General features: G+C 53.6%; 1 protein-coding gene across 1 annotated transcript in view; it reads left to right on the top strand.

The window, feature by feature from the left end:
- The window catches only part of NFASC (neurofascin), a 188,944-nt gene that overhangs the window by 159,439 nt on the left and 11,945 nt on the right, over positions 1-17,560 (top strand). Inside the window, exons 24-29 of the mRNA XM_068538469.1 lie at positions 425-547; positions 1,660-1,833; positions 4,257-4,271; positions 9,718-9,945; positions 13,451-13,567; positions 14,748-14,900. Coding sequence (XP_068394570.1) covers positions 425-547; positions 1,660-1,833; positions 4,257-4,271; positions 9,718-9,945; positions 13,451-13,567; positions 14,748-14,900 — 810 coding nt within the window. The remainder of the gene's footprint in view (positions 1-424; positions 548-1,659; positions 1,834-4,256; positions 4,272-9,717; positions 9,946-13,450; positions 13,568-14,747; positions 14,901-17,560) is intronic.

The following is a 17,560-nucleotide window of genomic DNA, read 5'->3' on the forward strand; positions in this document are numbered from 1 at the left end:
TGATGCTTGGACCCAGTGGTGAGAATCCTTGTCTGAGGACTGGGAACTGCAGCCTCTATTACCAAACGGCTAACATTGGTTCCCTGCCTTGGGAATGACTGCCCAACTTGGAGGTTTCTTTGCAGGATCAGAGCCTAACGTGTTGAACCCAGGGTAGTTGCTAAAGGAGAACTTGACTGACTTCTTCCCCGTGTAAACCGAGTCTGAGCCATGCTTGTCCTAGATCTGGGGAAACGCCATCCTGGATGGGGCGATGGGCGCTGGCCACCTCGTAGTTCTCTGGGTTCTGGCTTAACAGTGATCCAGCACGGGGGTTGCCCAGAGGTCAATGCCTTCATACTTGTGCTTTGTTTTTTGTGTTTTCTTCATCTTGCCCGCCCCTCTTCTCTCCCCCATCTCCCCCACTCTCTCCTCCTTCCCCAAGTACCCAGTGCCCCCAGGCGTTTCCGAGTCCGGCAGCCCAACCTGGAGACAATCAACCTGGAATGGGATCATCCAGAACACCCCAATGGGATCCTGACCGGATATACTCTCAAATACGTGGCCTGTACGTTCTGCCCTTCTTTCTCTTGGATAACCTGAGAATCAGAAACCCCATTCTCAACACTTTTCCTAAGGAATCAAGGTAGAAAGCCTATGGGTACAGAGGTCATTGTGGAGGGATAGAGGGGCCAGGGAAAAAGTTTCCTGTAGGGTTAGGGGAGGCAAGTGAGACCCAATCCCTGCTCTCCTGACACAGCTCCTCCTGCAGGGAGCTTCCAGTCGGCCCGGTGAGACAAAGGGGACTTCTGGTTTGATGAGGGATTCAACCCCTGCCCTCAGGAATCGTAGAGTGTCTAACACCTACACGTCTAGGAGAGAAGTTTCCTTACCTGATGGACCTTCCATCCGATGGGGCAGATAGTATGTGCATAGGAATCCGCACGACACTGACACTCAGGGACACCTTAATAAGATGCCATTTATGGTAAGGCAGCTGTATGTAGAGCTGCCATGGAATTTGGAGTGGCTCAGTCAGGAGCCTGGGTCGGGACGACCTCACCTAAAGAGTTCAGCATCACCAGGCAGGGACAGGAGTGTCATTCATTTGAGAAACTTTAAGTCTTCTAAAGTGGGTGATGTTGTGCCTCAATGTGAAGCTCAAAGGACAGGTATTGTGCTGTCAAGGATTTTGATAGCCAGCTGTGTGCTTGTATGTGGTTCTGAATCCATCTCTGGACCTGACCTTCCCCCTCTGAGGTATTTTACAAAGGAGGCCTTTTACAAAGGAGGCATTAACAACGAAAAGCTCTAGTGGTTTTGCCCTAGTTCTGTTTGAAAGGAAAAAAGGAACTTCAAGTTCTGTCCCTGTTGAAAAGGCTTGAGGATTAAAAATTGAATCTTTCAGAATCAGCCACATAACTTTGCATTGAGCTGGCGATAATGAGATCAGTGAAAAAGTGTTACCCTGGTGCGTCATCAAAGAGCCGGAAAGGAGTTCTTGCACAGCCCTCGGCCTTTGAATCATCTCCCTCCCCTGAGTCCTTAAGATCACGGGCAGGTTCCACGGGTTCCCTTCCCAACAGAGTCGGGAAGACTTCGTCCTTCCAGCCGCAGCTTATGTAACCCATCATGGTCAATGTTGCTAAAGTTCAATTCCACTTACCTGTCTCTCCCCAGTTAATGGAACCAAAGTAGGAAAGCAGATAGTGGAAAACTTCTCTCCCAATCAGACCAAGCTCACGATGCAAAGAGCAGACCCCGTGTCGCGCTACCGCTTTTCCCTCAGTGCCAGGACGCAGGTGGGCTCTGGGGAAGCAGTCACAGAGGAGTCACCAGCACCCCCGAATGAAGGTAGGTGCACTGCGGCAGCCTCGGGGCGAATGGTCCCGGGGAATTCAGATGCCTAGAGAAACACGGACTGGGCCTCTGGCCGCCCGGCCTCTTGGGATGGAGAGGCTGCAGGCCCTCGAGCCCTCCAGAGGAGGGAGCCACCCTGTGTGCTGAGAGGTAGGTACCGGCGATGTATCTGGAAAACACATCTTCTTACTGTTGCAATCAGACCTGGATCCCCACTTGGCCTTGACTTGCTCAGCTACTTAACATCTGTCATCTTTCCTTCTGGTGGGGGAATAGGGAAGAGAGTGTGAACTGTAGCTGAGCTGAGGGGATGAGAGAAAGCGTGCTGGAGGTAAATGTGCTCACGAACTCCAAAGAGTAGTGAAGATGCTCGCTCGCCTAGTGAGGGAGGCAGCGGTACTATGGAGACCGCCCCGTGAGGGCTCTGGGGGTGCCCCTTCTTCTCTCTTGGTGGCGCCGAGAAGAGAGGGGAACAGCTGTGACTGAAGCTAGTTGCCGGGACCATGAGTAGAGCAGGAGGTGTAGTCCCTCCTTGCAGCCTGAATTGAGGGAGTTGTCAGGCTGAGGAGAGGAAAGGGGGTTTGGAAACAGTCATTTGCCAAACCAGCTCCACAGAGAGCACATGAGTTCCTCTCCTGGGTTCTGGCATCTAGCAGCGTCGCACCCCGCCCCAGAGCTGCGCCTGCCTGAGAACTCCACTAGAGGGGGCTCCAGGCCCATCTGCACACGTGCTGGCTTCCAGGAACCTCTCGGGCAGGCGAGCCTCTAGAAGCCTCGATATTGGCAGATCCCCTATGACAGTGGGTGGCGGGCTCTGCCTCTCCAGAGGTACCATGGTCTCTTCAAAGGCCATTTCTTGAGCACCCACAACATGAGGTGCCAGACGCTGTACCCAAAACAAGGGATATAAAGCTAATAAGCTCACACAGTCTAGAAGGAGGGACGTCCACAGGAATATCTAATTGTAATTCACCATGAGCTGTGTATGTTTAGATGGCAGAAGTGCAGTGGCTGTGCAGGGGAGGAGGGTTGATTCTACAAGGGAAGACTTCAAAGAACGGGTGATGTGATTAGGAATCCTTGAAGCTGACAACAGGTTATCCTGTCTAGTGCTTTCCCCAGAAGGCTGAGGTCCGGTGGCCTGACCCTGGCCTGACTGGACCTCCTGAGCACCCGTACCCCCAACCCAGGAGAGGAGCAGTGCTTCCAGACCCTGCAGCCTCTGCTGCCTTACCCCAGGCTCCCAGTGCAGCTTCGTAAGCAGCCCTGCATCCCTCCCCAGGCCCCACTTCCCTGGCCAGCAGGCCGGCACTGAAGCAGAGAGGAGAGGGGGCAGGCAGAATGTAGAGAAAGGCTGACAGTGCTTTGTCTCTACCTCCCTGCTCTTGTAAACCAGGAGTGAGCTACACAATAAGCTCCCCTCCTAGTGCACCCTTCCAATCTCCTGGGGACTTGGGCAATTTATTAGGGCTGGCGGACTTTGAGTAAGTGGTTAATATATGCCTATTACCAAAGGCCAGGCCAGGGATGATGCACTTTCTTGATTACTTAATTCTGTAAGGAGATACATAAAGAGAGCCTCTTCTCCCTCCCCATCTCCCCCCCACCTACAGAACATCAGATAAACAGAGCCCCGTTGCCCAGCCCCAGTGACCACCGCAGGGAAGGATCTTCAGCTCCAGGGGGCAAGAGAACAGAGACTTTCTTCTCAACCTAGGGGTCTGCAGCGAATTCAGGAATTCCTTTCAGGGCTCTCAGGCCCCAGTTGAGTTTCTTACTTCATACAATAGAGCGGGGCAGCAGGACAGCAGGACAGTGGCTCCGGGCTCCAGTCCATCACATGCCCCAGCCTTCCGAGGCTGAGCTGGTGTGGGGAGCGTTCAGCCAAATGCGCTGCCCCCCGACCCCAGCACTATTCAACGCCTGCCCCTGGGGATGAAGGAACCATCCTTTTGACAGGCGTTGATGTCCTCCTAAACCACCTGTACCTTATGCCCTCAATTCCTGGCATCACTGAGGGTTACCCAGACTCCTTCACCCCAGCCCAGCTAGGAAAGGACACACCCTTTGAGAAAGACCTGGGAACATAGCACTCGAGGTGGACTGTTTCTGCTGCCACCTCTTAGGTGTCCTTGAGTAGAGGCAGAAGCGGGTATATTAGAAAGGTTTCCAAGACCCAGGAAAGTTTTCCATGGGAACATGCCAGACCCCAGTGGAGCTGAACATGATCCCCGAACACCAGGTGGCATCCTCAGGGCTGTGACCAGCACTTGGCCACACCGTCTGGGTCAGATTTGAGCCAGAACCTTGTCTGTCCTGTGATTGCGTGTCTTGTCGTTTCACCTGTGCTGTTTTCTCTTCCCTCTCGTTCTTTCGCCCTCTTCCTCTCTGGCTGTCCTGGGCGCTGTGTTCTGAAGCTGCTCCAACCGCAGGTACCGTACCAGCAGCAGGGGTAATGGGCGTGGCATGGGGCAATGCAGGTGGAGTCCAGCCCAGCCAGAGCGGAGAAGGAGGGAGAGGCTTGGGGTGAAAGCATGCTCCGGACTCACCCTTTCAGTGGTCGGGGAGCCAGACTCTCCAGGAGGATGTATGTGGAGGATGGCACCAGAGGAGATCAAACGCATTCTCCTCCCTTCGCTAGAGGAGGAGCCCGGCGTAGAAGGGGCCCCGCGTGCATAGGCTGCAGACCTGTTCTCTGGAGCTGCAGCTTTCTCTGAAGCTGAGTGATTACTTCCCCTGAGCCACCTGGGGCCTTGCCCAGGCGTGACATCTCAGAGCACAGAGAAAGGGTCCACAGCCCTTGGGCGGCCAGCTGCGCCCCAGAAGGAGTGGGGGCAGCTGGCTCCTGTCTCCTGGTCAGGCTGCCATCCCCTGAAAGGGGGGCCTGTGGGTGAGCACGCCGTGCATGCTGGCCTTGCATGCTGCATGGGGCCTGGCACCAGCTCTGCCATCCACCATGGCTTGTAGTCAGTGAGAACGAGTCTGCATGTCCCAGAATGGGGCCAGGTGCCCCAGGACCTGGAGTCTCAGTGGGCGCCATGCGCTGATTGCCCACTCACCCCTCAGAAACCCAGCTTCTCAGAGTCTCGGATGTTAAGAGCAGTGTCCACTCTTGGGGTCTGGGAGGTGGACGCACAGTGAGGAGTTGGGCAGGCAGGTCTGCAGCAGGAGGTGACCCGCTAGCCAAGGTCCTTGTCTCAAGTCCTCATGTTGTGGGTTTGAGGAACATCACCACCGAAGGCCGGTCCTCAAGCTGGAGGAACTAGGCAGGGGCCCCAGGGTGCCTTCCGCTGCCCTCCTTTGAGGCAGAACCAAGGCTCTAGGGCAAGGGTTTGCCAGAGCCTTCTCAGGCTCTAGGCAGCAGGGAGAGCCGCGAGCCAGGTGAGGAACCGGAGGGTTGGCTTAGGAAGAGGACGCCACCCTACCCGGTTTGGTTCCCCTCCACCTTCGCTCATTTACCGCCCCCCGCCCCGCCATTTTAGGTTGATTCTGTTTCTGTTGCGCACCCTGCTTCCTTTGTTTGCGTTTGCTCCACCGGGCAGATCTGGGTGGTGCGCTGCCATCATCCTTCCCACCCCCAGTCCTCTCCATCCCCCCGCCCCCAAATAACCCAGGCCAGCAGGGGCCAGTGCCTCCCCACCTCTGCTGGGATGTGAGGCAGAGAGGTGTCCTGGGCCTGGAGACCGGGAGAAAGACATCCTTGCAGTCTGGGAGTGGCCCTAACTTCCTGACTCAAGTTTGCATAAGGGTTTCCCCGGGACTATTATAGCAGGTGCTCAGGGCAGCCGAAGCGACTTAGTGGAGATGGAAGGGGAGATGCAGGGAGGGTACCACATGAATCACCTAGAGGCTCTTTGGTCAAGCAGCTTGCAGTCCACCTTCCCCATTCTGGCACCCGGGACCCAAAGCGGGTGGATCTGGTTGCGGGGAGTATGCTTTGCTCTGTGGGCATCCGTGCCAGTCTGTGCTGCCCCTCTCGTGTGTGGCAGGTATGAGGGGGATGGATGTAATTCCAAACACCCCACTTCCTACTTCTCGTTTAGGAAAGATCCCAGCTCACCCTGGTGTGCAGAGGGTGCCAGGGCCTCTGTCCATCTGTCAGATGTGTTTCCTAGGCTCCAGCTTCCATGTGACACGGTGGTAGAGGCACAATGCGCATCTTGGTAAATGAGCTGTGCTGGTAACATCAGCTGTTCCCAGCCTTAAATGCATAAGAACCTCCTGCACAATCTGCAGGTGCAAAGTGATGGCGCCCAGGTTCTATACTGCTGACGTGGGCCTGGAGTCCAGCCCACTGCTCCCTTCCCTCTCATCTTCTACAAATGTGGGCATTTCCCCACCCCCCCAGACTGATCTGTTCCTATCTCACCCGGTAAAGATAATCCCTCTCATGCACCCATATCTGCAGTCTCTTAGGGTTGCTGCCCATCTGTCCTGGCCATCTGTGATTTGGCCAGGGTAGTCCATGCACCAAGTGGACATTTTTGGACTAAGCCCTCCACCTTGGAATGTCTGGAGACTGCTGTCCTTGTCTTTGACTCGGCTCAGATCTGCCAGTGTTTGGTGGGCAGCTCCATGGCAGGTTCTGGGCAACGAAAAGTGAATAAGAGACACGTTGTCTTAATTTTCTCCATCTCCTGCATGGTGTCGCCCAAAACTCTGGTGGAGAACCCTTGGCCATAGCTGGGGTGCCTTCCCGTGTGCATTAGGTAACCCATTAGGTTGACACTGCCTTCGGGTAGGGGTCCTGTGCTTCCAGCTCCAGGCCCGCTGTGACTCCCCATTACTCTCGGTTGCCAGGCTAGTGGTCTCCACTGGGCAGTGACCAGGGTGGTTCTCCAGCCCATAGTTCCTGCTGTGGCTGAAGATGACACCCTAGCCCAGCAACGAGTCTGTCCAGCCTGTGGGCCACTCTGACTATAAGCCCCGCTTCTGGGCCTTATTCCCCATTTATCTGCTACCCCCACCCCACCCCAGGGGTTGAAATCATCTGAATCCCCTTAGACCTGAGCGCTGGACAGTTTCCCGTGGAAAACCTGCCCTCCCCTCCCACCTATAACAACTCACTAACAATTCACTCACCTGACTCTTCTGTCCCTTCCCTCAGAGCCTTGCCTTCTTGCCTCTGCCCTCCCAGTCTCTCTGCCCTGTCCAACCCTGGGACAATAGACACAGCTGATGAGTAGGCCGGAGAGGATGCTGATTTACCAGCTGTGACCTCAGCCAGCCAAGGTGCCTTCTCCACTGTGCCTCCAGTGCTGGGGACCCTCTGGGAGGACGCCTGGGAAGTGCCTCCTTTCCTCCCACTCCCTTCTGGTCCCCTCTCACTAATACCTGATTGTTGCTGCTGAGCTGAAGGAAAAGCATCTAGGTAGCCATCATCAAAGAAAACCCTTCCTCCTGTCACACTTGGCAGAGGGAGGGGAGGAGAGTGTGGAAGCATCCTCAGTCATTGCTCATTCTTGTCTCTGCCCAGCAGGACCCAGGAAGAAACTCGCCCTAGCCTGGCCTCTCTCAGCATCTCCGTTTCTAGGGCTGCTCGCTGGAGCGCCCAGAGAAGCGTGTGGGCCTGGCTGTAGGCCCTGTGTGAGCATGAGCTTGCGTACCTGCTTGTATGAGGACCAGGGCCCACGTGAGAGTACGAATAGCTTCCGGGGGCTGGGAAATGCAGCACCACTGCGCGCATAGGAAGGGAAGCCCGCGTCTCTGCACTGCACAGAGTGGGATGATTTAACTTTGAAGGGATTTTCAGTTTTTTGATGACGCCTTTTAAATAGTCATAGCAAAGGGGAACCTTGTGAACATTGCACTTGCCAGAAATTATTAGAAAATACACTACTGATAAGGAGCCAAAGCAGAGCAGTCCTATCCAGATGGACAAAATAGCTTCTCAGGGTTCCTTCCAGCAGCTCAGAACAGCAGGAAAAGCCCATGCGTGTTCCGTGGCCACGGGAGCTGCCAGGCATCAGGCCTGAGAGGGAGCTCACCTTTGCCTTGTGGATCTCTCAGGCCCGTGTGTGTGTGTGTGTGTGTGTGTGTGTGTGTGTGTGTCTCTTGGTGGGTGGGATAGGCGAATTTCCTCAGGCTGAGCTCTTACAGCACTGAGCTTGCATTCCAGGCCTGGGGCCACCTTGGACTGAAATACATCCTTGAATACTGACTGTGAGAGGGAGAGTTTTTCCCACCGCACGTTCCCCCCCCCCCGCCCCCCGCCCTTCCTGATGTCTGCGAGTTGACTGGGGTTTGGGGAATATAGCGCTGTCTGCCTTGACCTTGTCCAGGAATCTCTGGAATGCATGGGGCATAGTCAGCTGTCCAGCGTGACTTCTGTGGTCAGCACCCTCAGGCCCAATCATGCCTCTGATCTTACAAATAGGGAAGTGACTGGGATCCCGGGAACAGTCCCTCCTTCTCTATGGGGACTTGTAATATTGGAGTCCCGGGGGAATGAAAGAGCTTTTGCTGGTCAGGCTCTTGTTGAGAAGACTTAGGATCTCTTGATTCTTTCTTGAGAAAGGCTTTCTGGCAATTTTCTCTCTGGTTCCCTCCCTGCCCTGGCTCCCTTCTGGAGAGTGGGGATAGTACTTTCCTGATCTTCTGCAGATTTGAGATAAGGTAGGATATCACTCTTCCTTGAAAGTCAGAGTTACCTACTTAGGTCTTAACATCACTGCCTTCTGCCCATCAGCAGTGACACTAGAAAGTAGACTGTGGTCAGATCACAGGAGATAGAGGTCAAGGAGGAGAGGCAGCTCTGTCTCTCTCTGATTTGCCCATCATTCTCATACCCTCAGCTTCAGCAATACTGGAACTAAAGAGTAATAGGCCAGCCCTTTGTTTGTGTCCACAACCCTTCTGTAGAAGGAAAGACGGTCTATGGAAATGTTGTCACGGTAGACTTAGCCCCTTAGGGCTGACCAACAACAAAGGGTAGCTTTGGATGGGAGATGAGAAGTAAGAGGTAGTGCAGATTTGAACTTCTCTGAAGATTTATGCAAAAGAGCAGCCCAGCCTGTGCCTCACTCGTGTCCTGGGCTTTCTACATCTACTGTGCGCTGGGAAGATGGTGCTACTGAGCGCAGGCCACACTGTGAGTCCATCAGTGCCCTTCTCCCACATTCTAATCAAAGGGAAAGGGCTTCGGGTGCCCAGACCCCAGATGTCCTAGAGAGAAAGGCAGTTACTACAAGTCAGGATGGATTGAGGTAATCTGCAGGAAGGACCGTCGCTGGGCAGAGAAGAAGGGAGGAGAGGCCAGGGAATGAACAAGAGCTGAGAACCTGGGGAGGTGGTGGCAGTGGAGGCAGGAAAGATGAACCAAGGTGCAAGTCTTGCCCACAGAGTGGGGATTGTTCTCCCTCTGTCACTGGGTTTGGGTGGTGGTAGAACTCAAGCAGGCAGGAGAGGGGGTAATTTTGGAGTGAATGGTTGGGAATGGCAGGCTTCCTGGTGCTCCTGCAGGACAGGGCCCCGCAACCTGCCCACCTCCAAGGCCGGGGCTCCAGGCCTGGACCCAAGCGATGCTGCTTGGCCTGTGCTGGGTGGTGCTTGACCTGGGAATCCATGTTATCCCTGGGGTCTGAGTGATTTGGTATGCGTCCTGTCTTCATCACCGCCCTTGGCTGTGTGCATGCTGGTGCTTTGAGCCACACAGACCATGAGAAGAAAATGAAACACACAGGCTTCATTCTCTTCCCTTGCCATGGTCCTGTTCTCTTTCACGGCGACCTGTCTGACCCAGTCCATCCTGCTCGGGGAGGCTTCTGGTCACTAAGCTCCATCTCTTCTGCGGGCTGCCTGCCTTGCACGTGGGGTCGTGTGTCCAGGCTGGGGACGGCCACACCGACCAGACTTGGCTGTTTTACATTTCCCCCTTAGCTCCTCCCACGTCGCCCCCGACCACGGTGGGTGTGACGGGCACGGTGGGCAGTACTGATGCCACTGCCACTGCTGCCACCACCGAAGCCACAACAGTCCCCACCATCCCAACTGTCGCACCCTCCACCATCGCCACCACCACCGTCGCCACTACTACTGCAACCACTGCCGCCGCCACCACCACGGAGAGTCCTCCCACCACCACCAGGACTAAGATTCAAGAATCCGGTACTGCCCATCATCCGTGCTCCCGTGCCTCCACCCACAGGCTTCCCCAGATAGGAGGGGGGTCTGAGATGGTGCTGGTCAACACCTCCCTTTGTTTCCGCTTTGAAAGCACAGGAGGCTGGATTCTCAGTCTGGTGGCCTAGAGGCACAGAGCACCTGCCCCTGTGGTGGCCTCCACTGCTCAGAGCCCCTGTCCTAACCTCGGATCCCTGTTCTTTAACAGAGGGCCCCCAGGCCCCAGACTGTAGGGCTGCCTCCAACCACATGCTGAGGGATCAGCTTAGGGCTGAGCGCTCCAGAAGGGGGAGAGTGGGGAAGGAAAGGGCCTGACACTGGCCAACCAGCCTGGGAAGGCTTCCTGTCTCCGCCATGATGCCCCAGCCTTGCAGCAGAGGGCGAGGACTGGGGAGTGGCCAGCCATGCCAGGCGGCTCTGTCCCCAGAACCCTGCGCCTCCCTTGCACCTCTCCCCGAAAGGCGCACTTACAGACTTTTCTAGTCAGAGCTTCCAGGCAATGGTATTACCCAGGAGTCCTGTAATGCCAGAGAGTACTCTGTGGCTCTCCCCACACCCCCAGATATACACACGGAGGGAAAACCGCAGCCTTTCTAGGGGCCCGTGGTAAGAATCGATCCCAGGGCTGGCCTGCTGAGCCCAGAGAATGTGCTGTTCCTGCATCACGCAGCCAGGCCAGGAAGCTCCGTTCTTCCAGCATGAGGAGACCCCTTCGGGAATCCAGCAGTACTTCTAAGAACTGACATCAAACACTCTTTTTACCACGGAGGGGAGGGCCTCTAGCTTGTGGAGCCCACAGGCCAGCTGTAAAGTCAGCACGATGTAGCCGGCAGGGCTGGCAGGAAGCACCCAGAACCCTCCTCCAGCAGCTGTAGAATTGTAGGCCCCCTCTGTTTCCTGGGCAAGTCCCTTCGCCTTCCGAGGCCTCACTGTCACCCATCCCACCCCTCTTCTCTCAGCACTTGAATGAGGATAGAGGCTTAATGCATGTGTGAGTATCTTCTTTAATCCAATTACATGGAGTTGTGTGAGCCATAAGGGGAGACACGTGATACGTAGCTGACATTATGCTCCTCAGACCTTGAAAACACTGATTTGCTTTAAAGCTGCAATAACGAGAATTTAAACAGCATGCTCTGTAGGGAAAAGTTGGCTGAGAGAAACCTGCTAGGCTATGAGAAGCTGCCACTGGCAGTTTGGTGTTGGGTGTTCTTTGGGTCCAGAGTGAGGCTTCTTTTGCATTCAGATGGGCCTCCGTGCCCCACTTTAATGCTCCGAGTTCACAGAAGAGATGTACCAAGAATGAAGACAGGAGTGGGTCTTGCTCCTTCTGGAAGGATTGGCCTTGCTGCCACAGAGGACTAGCCTATGGACTCCCACATCCCAACTGCTAACTGAGCCTGAGATGCTGCGGGGGCCTGGCCACACTCTGACCTTATCCTTACAGCTCGGGGGCTCCCCTCAACATCCTCATCTCCCTCAATGCAGCAGAGTGGCTCTGTTGTCCAGGATTTTCAAAATGAAAGTTCATCTTTATCGTGTCTTACAACTTAGGACAAAATGTTTCCTAAGTTTACTTTTTTGGGTGGTGAAATGGGACTTTTTCTCTGTCCTTAACTTGTCTTTTTCAGATTTCAAGGGATACTCCTTAAGTCTCACATCCCAGGAGCTGACAGGATAATCCATGCTTCCCATCACTTCTTCCTCTTGTTTTTATAGTAATTGATAGCTTTCCTTCTTGGTGCCTTTCTTTGAGCTTTTCTCTTCTTTAGTGATTGTCATCTTGGTCTCTCTAGATGGCAGTGCCTTCTTCCAGCTCCCACCTCTAAATCATTTTGGTTTCCCATTGCTTGCCCTTATCTAATAGTGCCCCAATCTCCATTACCTTTAAGACAGTCAGATTTGGGCCAGGGTTGTATTGGTGGTCAGACTGTCCAAACCCAAATCCTTTGGCTATTTCCAGGGCCCAGGGCTGAGGAGGAAAAATCTCAAGTCCCCAAATCATAACTGATCATAATTCATTCCCACTAGAAAGAGCCATGAGATTCTAAGGAGCTGGGATTTGGGCTGAGTTAAAGCAGCCAATACAGTGGAAACCTTTGGCAGATCAGTAAAGAAGGCTGCCTTCTGCCTTCCCCACGGAGAATGCCTGGTACCATCAATGGAATCTCTTTCTAAAATGAATCATATTCACCTGGGGCAACTGACAACTGACAAGGTTGTAGTAGAGAAGGTGTTTCTTTGAAGGGGAGACCAGGAGATCTTTTATCACTTCCCCAGCCCTGCAGACTCAGTCACATGTCAAATAGATAATGAATAAATGCATCACAAATGTACTCTATTCATTTATTTTTGACAAGTGAGTCGGTGAGAGTGCCCCCTTGCATGCTAATAAAATATAGAGGAGCCACACTTGTAAAGTCTTTGAAATATAAGGCTTCATGCTACTATTCCACTATTAAATCTTTGCTGGGAAATGGGGTAATCAGACCGCTGGGATGCCTGAAAGATGATTACGTTTGAAGATTAGTGCCATTCTCCTGTCCACAGGCTGTGGTTTCAGACAGGGTGATGGCTTTGATAAAGTAGCTCCCAGCTCATAGGAACTAGATAATTAATGTCTTCTGTGTTACATAGAGATCAGGCCTCAAAGATACAGTGCTGAGAAGACAACAGAGCAGGATTCTTCTGGTATCTGGACCACTGAACGTTGGGTGTCAAGAAGGAGTTATCTTCTCTGGTCCCCTCTAGCCCATGAAAGGGAGAGGAAGGATTCGTACTTGGGGACCTGGGGTTTTAGGCCCCAAGTCCCCTTAGAGAATCTGAGGCCATTGTTCAGCAATTCAGCATCTTGTTGACCAAGAATGACCCCAGGGGCTCCTCAGACCAGAGTCACCCGTGTAGGTTGCCATTCTCCACCTCCAGTTTCAGGATGCCATTAAGGCTTTCCCCTGTTTGGTCCTGTCCTTTCTGCAAATCTCATCATGACTCTCGAGTGGCTTTTCAAGATACCCTCTCTCCTTCCTGTAGAATGTCTATCGTTGAGGGGAAAGAGGCTGGCACACCTCTCCCGCCCCATCTGCATCCTAGCTAATGGGGCTTTTCACCGGCCCCTTTCGCTGCACTGTTCAAATCCACGACAAGGGACCTAAACAGGGAATAAACCCAGGTTAGAGCCTCCAATGGCTTGGATCAAACCCACTCTTTCATTCCTACTCCCACGTACGTGGACACATAGGTTCCGGCTCTCGCTCACATTACGGGTCCTCCTGACTGTACTTGCTCGTACATAGCCTGGCTACCAAGGCTGCAGCTTGGAGCTCCGTCGGGCCCTGTACACAGCCACTTCCTACTCTCCCCTTTCCTAGCTGCCCGCGTGTGTGTGTGTGTGTGTGTGTGTGTGTGTGTGTGTGTGTGTGTGTGTGTGTGTGTGCATCTCCGGTGCTACCTCCCTCCTCACCACTAACTCCTCTTCTAACCCCCCCACCAGCCCCCGATGAGCAGTCCATCTGGAACGTCACAGTGCTCCCCAACAGTAAATGGGCCAACATCACCTGGAAGCACAATTTCGGGCCCGGAACTGACTTTGTGGTTGAGTACATCGACAGTAAGCATTCTTTGCGGGTGGCGGAGATGCCATTAAAGAGATCCCATGCGCTCCCTCAGGCTCAGGGAGGCCTTCTAGCCGCTTCACTGTGGCTTAACGAAGTCACCATGTGCTCAGGCAGCAGCGTGGTAGGAAGAGCAGACTCGAGGAGGAGGAAGGGGTTTCTGCGGCCGTTAGTGAAGGTCCAGGGGTGCCTTGCGGTGGGGGCGGCCTGGGTGAGGGGCCCTTCGTCCATTTCCTGCCCAGGATGAGGGTTCTGGTGGCCCCCAGATGAGCCAGATCTCACCTTTGCTTGGATCTCCTTAATTCAGGATCCAGATTCTCAGCAGTCTCCCCTAGACAGGCTGGGCCAGTCCAGACTTGGGGTTCAGCTGTGCTTTGCTCACAGAGGGTCACTAGCTGCTCACAGGTCAGAGACACCGTCCAGGGTCCCTCGTCTCAGCTGGTGGCTCGAGCTGAGCTGTTCATTCTTTACTGGATCTTGGGAGCAAGCGTCCAGATTTGTGAGGCTGTACAGTGTGGTCAGGCTGTCTGCCTTCTCTGAGTGAAGGCCCCTGTTCCTGAGGGCTCAGACCCACCGTGCTGGCCTATTTGGCTTGTGCTGGAAATCCACCCGAAGCTCTTTGAGGGAGAACAAAGCCAACTCTTAGTTGTCTGCGGTTGGAGAGAGATTCACATCCACAGAATCCAGAATTCCTAGTTTGGTCCGTACTTTTTCAGACACCCAGGCACTCGCTTCTCCTGATGTGTGAGTTCACCACGCAGCGAGAAATGAGAGGGGAAACCAGGAGTGAGAGCTGAGAAGCAGAGGCCGTCTGGCCTCCGGTTACTGTGAGGGATGCTGACTGGCTCTCTGACCCTCTCCAGGTTAACGGAGCGCTGGCTGACACCCTGAGAGCTTAAGGAAGCAGGTCATGATGTGCTAAGTGCTTAAGACTGGGGTGAGGACAGAAAACTTTAGGAGAGGGAACAGTGTCCTAGGCTGCAGGGCCATTGTGTAGGAGAGTCAGCATGTGAGAAAGCTGGTGGAGCTGCCCGGTGACCTCCAGGTCTGCAAGACAGCCTGGCCCCTTCTCCCACCCTCCATGCTTCTACCTTTGACAGGTGCCCAGGAGCCTAAGCACTGCCTCTCCAGCTCCTCGTGCCCAGCCTTAGGCTGACTGAGGTTTCTGTTCCCCAGGCAACCATACGAAAAAAACTGTCCCTGTTAAGGCCCAGGCCCAGCCCATACAGCTGACAGACCTCTATCCCGGGATGACATACACGTTGCGAGTTTATTCCCGGGACAACGAGGGCATCAGCAGTACCGTCATCACCTTTATGACCAGTACAGGTGAGAGGGGATCTGGCCTGGCCGTCCCCTACAAGCATGGGGCATGTTGTTCTCATTGTCGGCTTCCTGCTTGTCTCTTCTCCTCGGAAAGAAGACTCATCCTCCCATTCCTCACCTTGCATGACGTGGCTCGGTTCTTCTTATATGTCAGTCTGCAGCTCCCAGGAAGATAAAACGAGCCAAAAGTGCATGCCAGTAGATAGGAAACCATGCTTCTGACCCTGTGGGGATGAGTGGAATGTCAGAGGTGAACGGAGGTGTTGTCGAATGAGGGCAGGGGAGACCACCTGGCCTCCACTGTGCTTGAACCACAAGGTCTTGGTGTATATGCAGACGTGGTCCCTGTACGTGGGTCAGGGGGCAGTGTGTCTCGGAGGCACAGGGGCTTCCTTCTCGCACGTGGGGTTAGGGGATAGGCCACCCAAGGGTCTTGACCCAAAAATCCTCCCAGGAACCAAACCAAGGATCAGCATGTATGTCACTGCCTTGCCACTGTCATCTGTTGTTTAAAAATTCGAAAGTGTGTTACACAAGTTGTTTTGGTTTAATTTTGCCCCAAGTTTGTCATGGCTTAAAAGTAGTTGACCTTTGGTCGTACTGGGGAGGGGAAGAAGCTTTCTAATCCTAAAAGAGCTCTGGATCTATCAGGGCTGTGGATAGAGAAGCTTCTTCACTTATACCAACTGGGGCTCAGTAAAGGATACAAGGTTCAGAAATCTCTCTGTTGGTCAGGGTGGCTGGCAGTCTGGAGACCGTGAGGACACTTGCTTGTTTGTCTGTGTGTCTCTTTAAAATCAGCCAGGCAAGCTAGCCAAGTGGCCAGTTTGCTAAGCCCTGGGGTAAGGATGAGTGTGGGGAAAGAGACTGAGAGAGGAAAGCACCAGTCCCTGCCTCAAGGCACGTCCTAATCAGATGCAGGTTACTAGACACAGGATAAAGGAAAAAACACACAATGGTTTATATGAACTTCTGAATGTGGACTTAAGTATGTTTTACTCTCCCTGTGCCTGGCTTGACGAGGCTGATCTCGGTAGCTTGCATCTTGAGAGTCACTGCCCATGTGTATAAGGGCCTCACTCCACCCCTTCTAGCCTGGTGCCTCCTGGTCTGGGCGTCCCGGCCTCCTCTGTGTGTCTCTGCCTGTCCTGTGCATGCCCATGCCATCAAGACTCGGGGAGTCTGAGAGTCCGGCTGCCCGCTTGAGGCTAACCAGGCCAACTCAGGCAGGATGTCCGTGAGCAGCCAGGTCATCCTGGGAGCCAGGCCAGGGGACTGGACAGTTGACCAAGCAGAGCAGGTGGCCGGACTCTGTCTGACCCAGTCGGGGCCCCAAGCTGTTTCTCACCAGTGCGTGCGTTTGATTTTGCTCATTACAAACTTGAGTCCAGCAGAGAGGCAGAAAGCGAAGATGAGATTTGAGGATAGCGTTCCATCCTAGGGATTGCAGCAAAAGCCAGCTCAGCCTCCTTTCAGACTTTGGCTTCTCCCAGAGCTGAGCCCTGGGACTGTGGGTGAGGGTTGGGGAGAAAGAGCCAGAGCAAAAAGGACCAGCCCCTGCCCTGGGGTATGTCCCAATCTGCTTTGAGATATGAAACATGCAATACAGAAAAATAATACTAATGATTGATAATACACTTCTGAATATTGACTCAGATGTTCATATCTCTTTTCCTGTGGTTGCTGTGGAGAAACTGATCCCATAACTTGCTTTCAGAGTGATTGAGGCCCTCAGCACTTGCATGTCTTCCCAGTTCCTCCCAGTGCAAGCTGGAGAGGGCAGGTATGACCCTCGCCCTGAGTACACACTGCTCACTTACCTCACTGGCTGGCTGGAAACGACTATGTGCAAACCACATAGAGAAGGAAAAGATTTCCACTTTCTGAAGTTCATGTGTGTCTGTGAGTGTGTGTTCAGATCCTTTGAAAACACACAAAGGAGTGGCTGGACTGCAGAGTCAAGTTCACACAATCTCCCAGGTCCCTGTGTCTCATCAAAGTAAGTTTATGATCATCTCTGGGCCCAACCACTAGTCATTTAGGCAACCACAGGCCATCAATGTAGTCTATAGACTCAAACATGCTACAGTGGTTCAGGCAGGAAATGGAAGAAAACCATAAGGAATGCTAACAAGCTCCCCGACTCTCACCAGAAAGATCCCACACAGGAAGTTAATCACCTTCTTGAAGCTTCTGAAGCCAAAGAGACCCGAGGGACCACAAACACATAACCCTGGACTCCAAGAGGCCTGCCAGCTCTTACGTCCTGGGGCGGGTGGGATGGGGGGCTGACGGGGGCCAGCGAGACAGACAGCAAACTGCCTTAGACCTCAGGGACTCCGGGAGGAGGGACATTAGGGGACCTACTTGTATTTGGCCTCTTTCTGCTGTGTTTGGGAGAAACCCAGGATGGAGCGAGGTGAAGATGGAAAGGTGTAAAGTGACACTTAAGTGAGAGCAGCCAAGCTAAACTGCATTTGAAGAAAGCCCATCCCTGTCATACTTGTTCATCTGCCCTATTTCTGAAATATAATTTTTTTGCTGACTTTGAGTGACTGGCCTCTCTCCAATGGCCAAACCAATTTCCTCCTGATTAGAGTTAGGAGTTATGGGAACTGTCTGCCTTGCAGGTGAATTGCCCATTTCTGAGCAGGATTGTAGGG

The sequence above is a fragment of the Eschrichtius robustus genome, chromosome 3, assembly GCF_028021215.1.
Source record: "Eschrichtius robustus isolate mEscRob2 chromosome 3, mEscRob2.pri, whole genome shotgun sequence".
Taxonomy (NCBI): Eukaryota; Metazoa; Chordata; class Mammalia; order Artiodactyla; family Eschrichtiidae; genus Eschrichtius; species Eschrichtius robustus.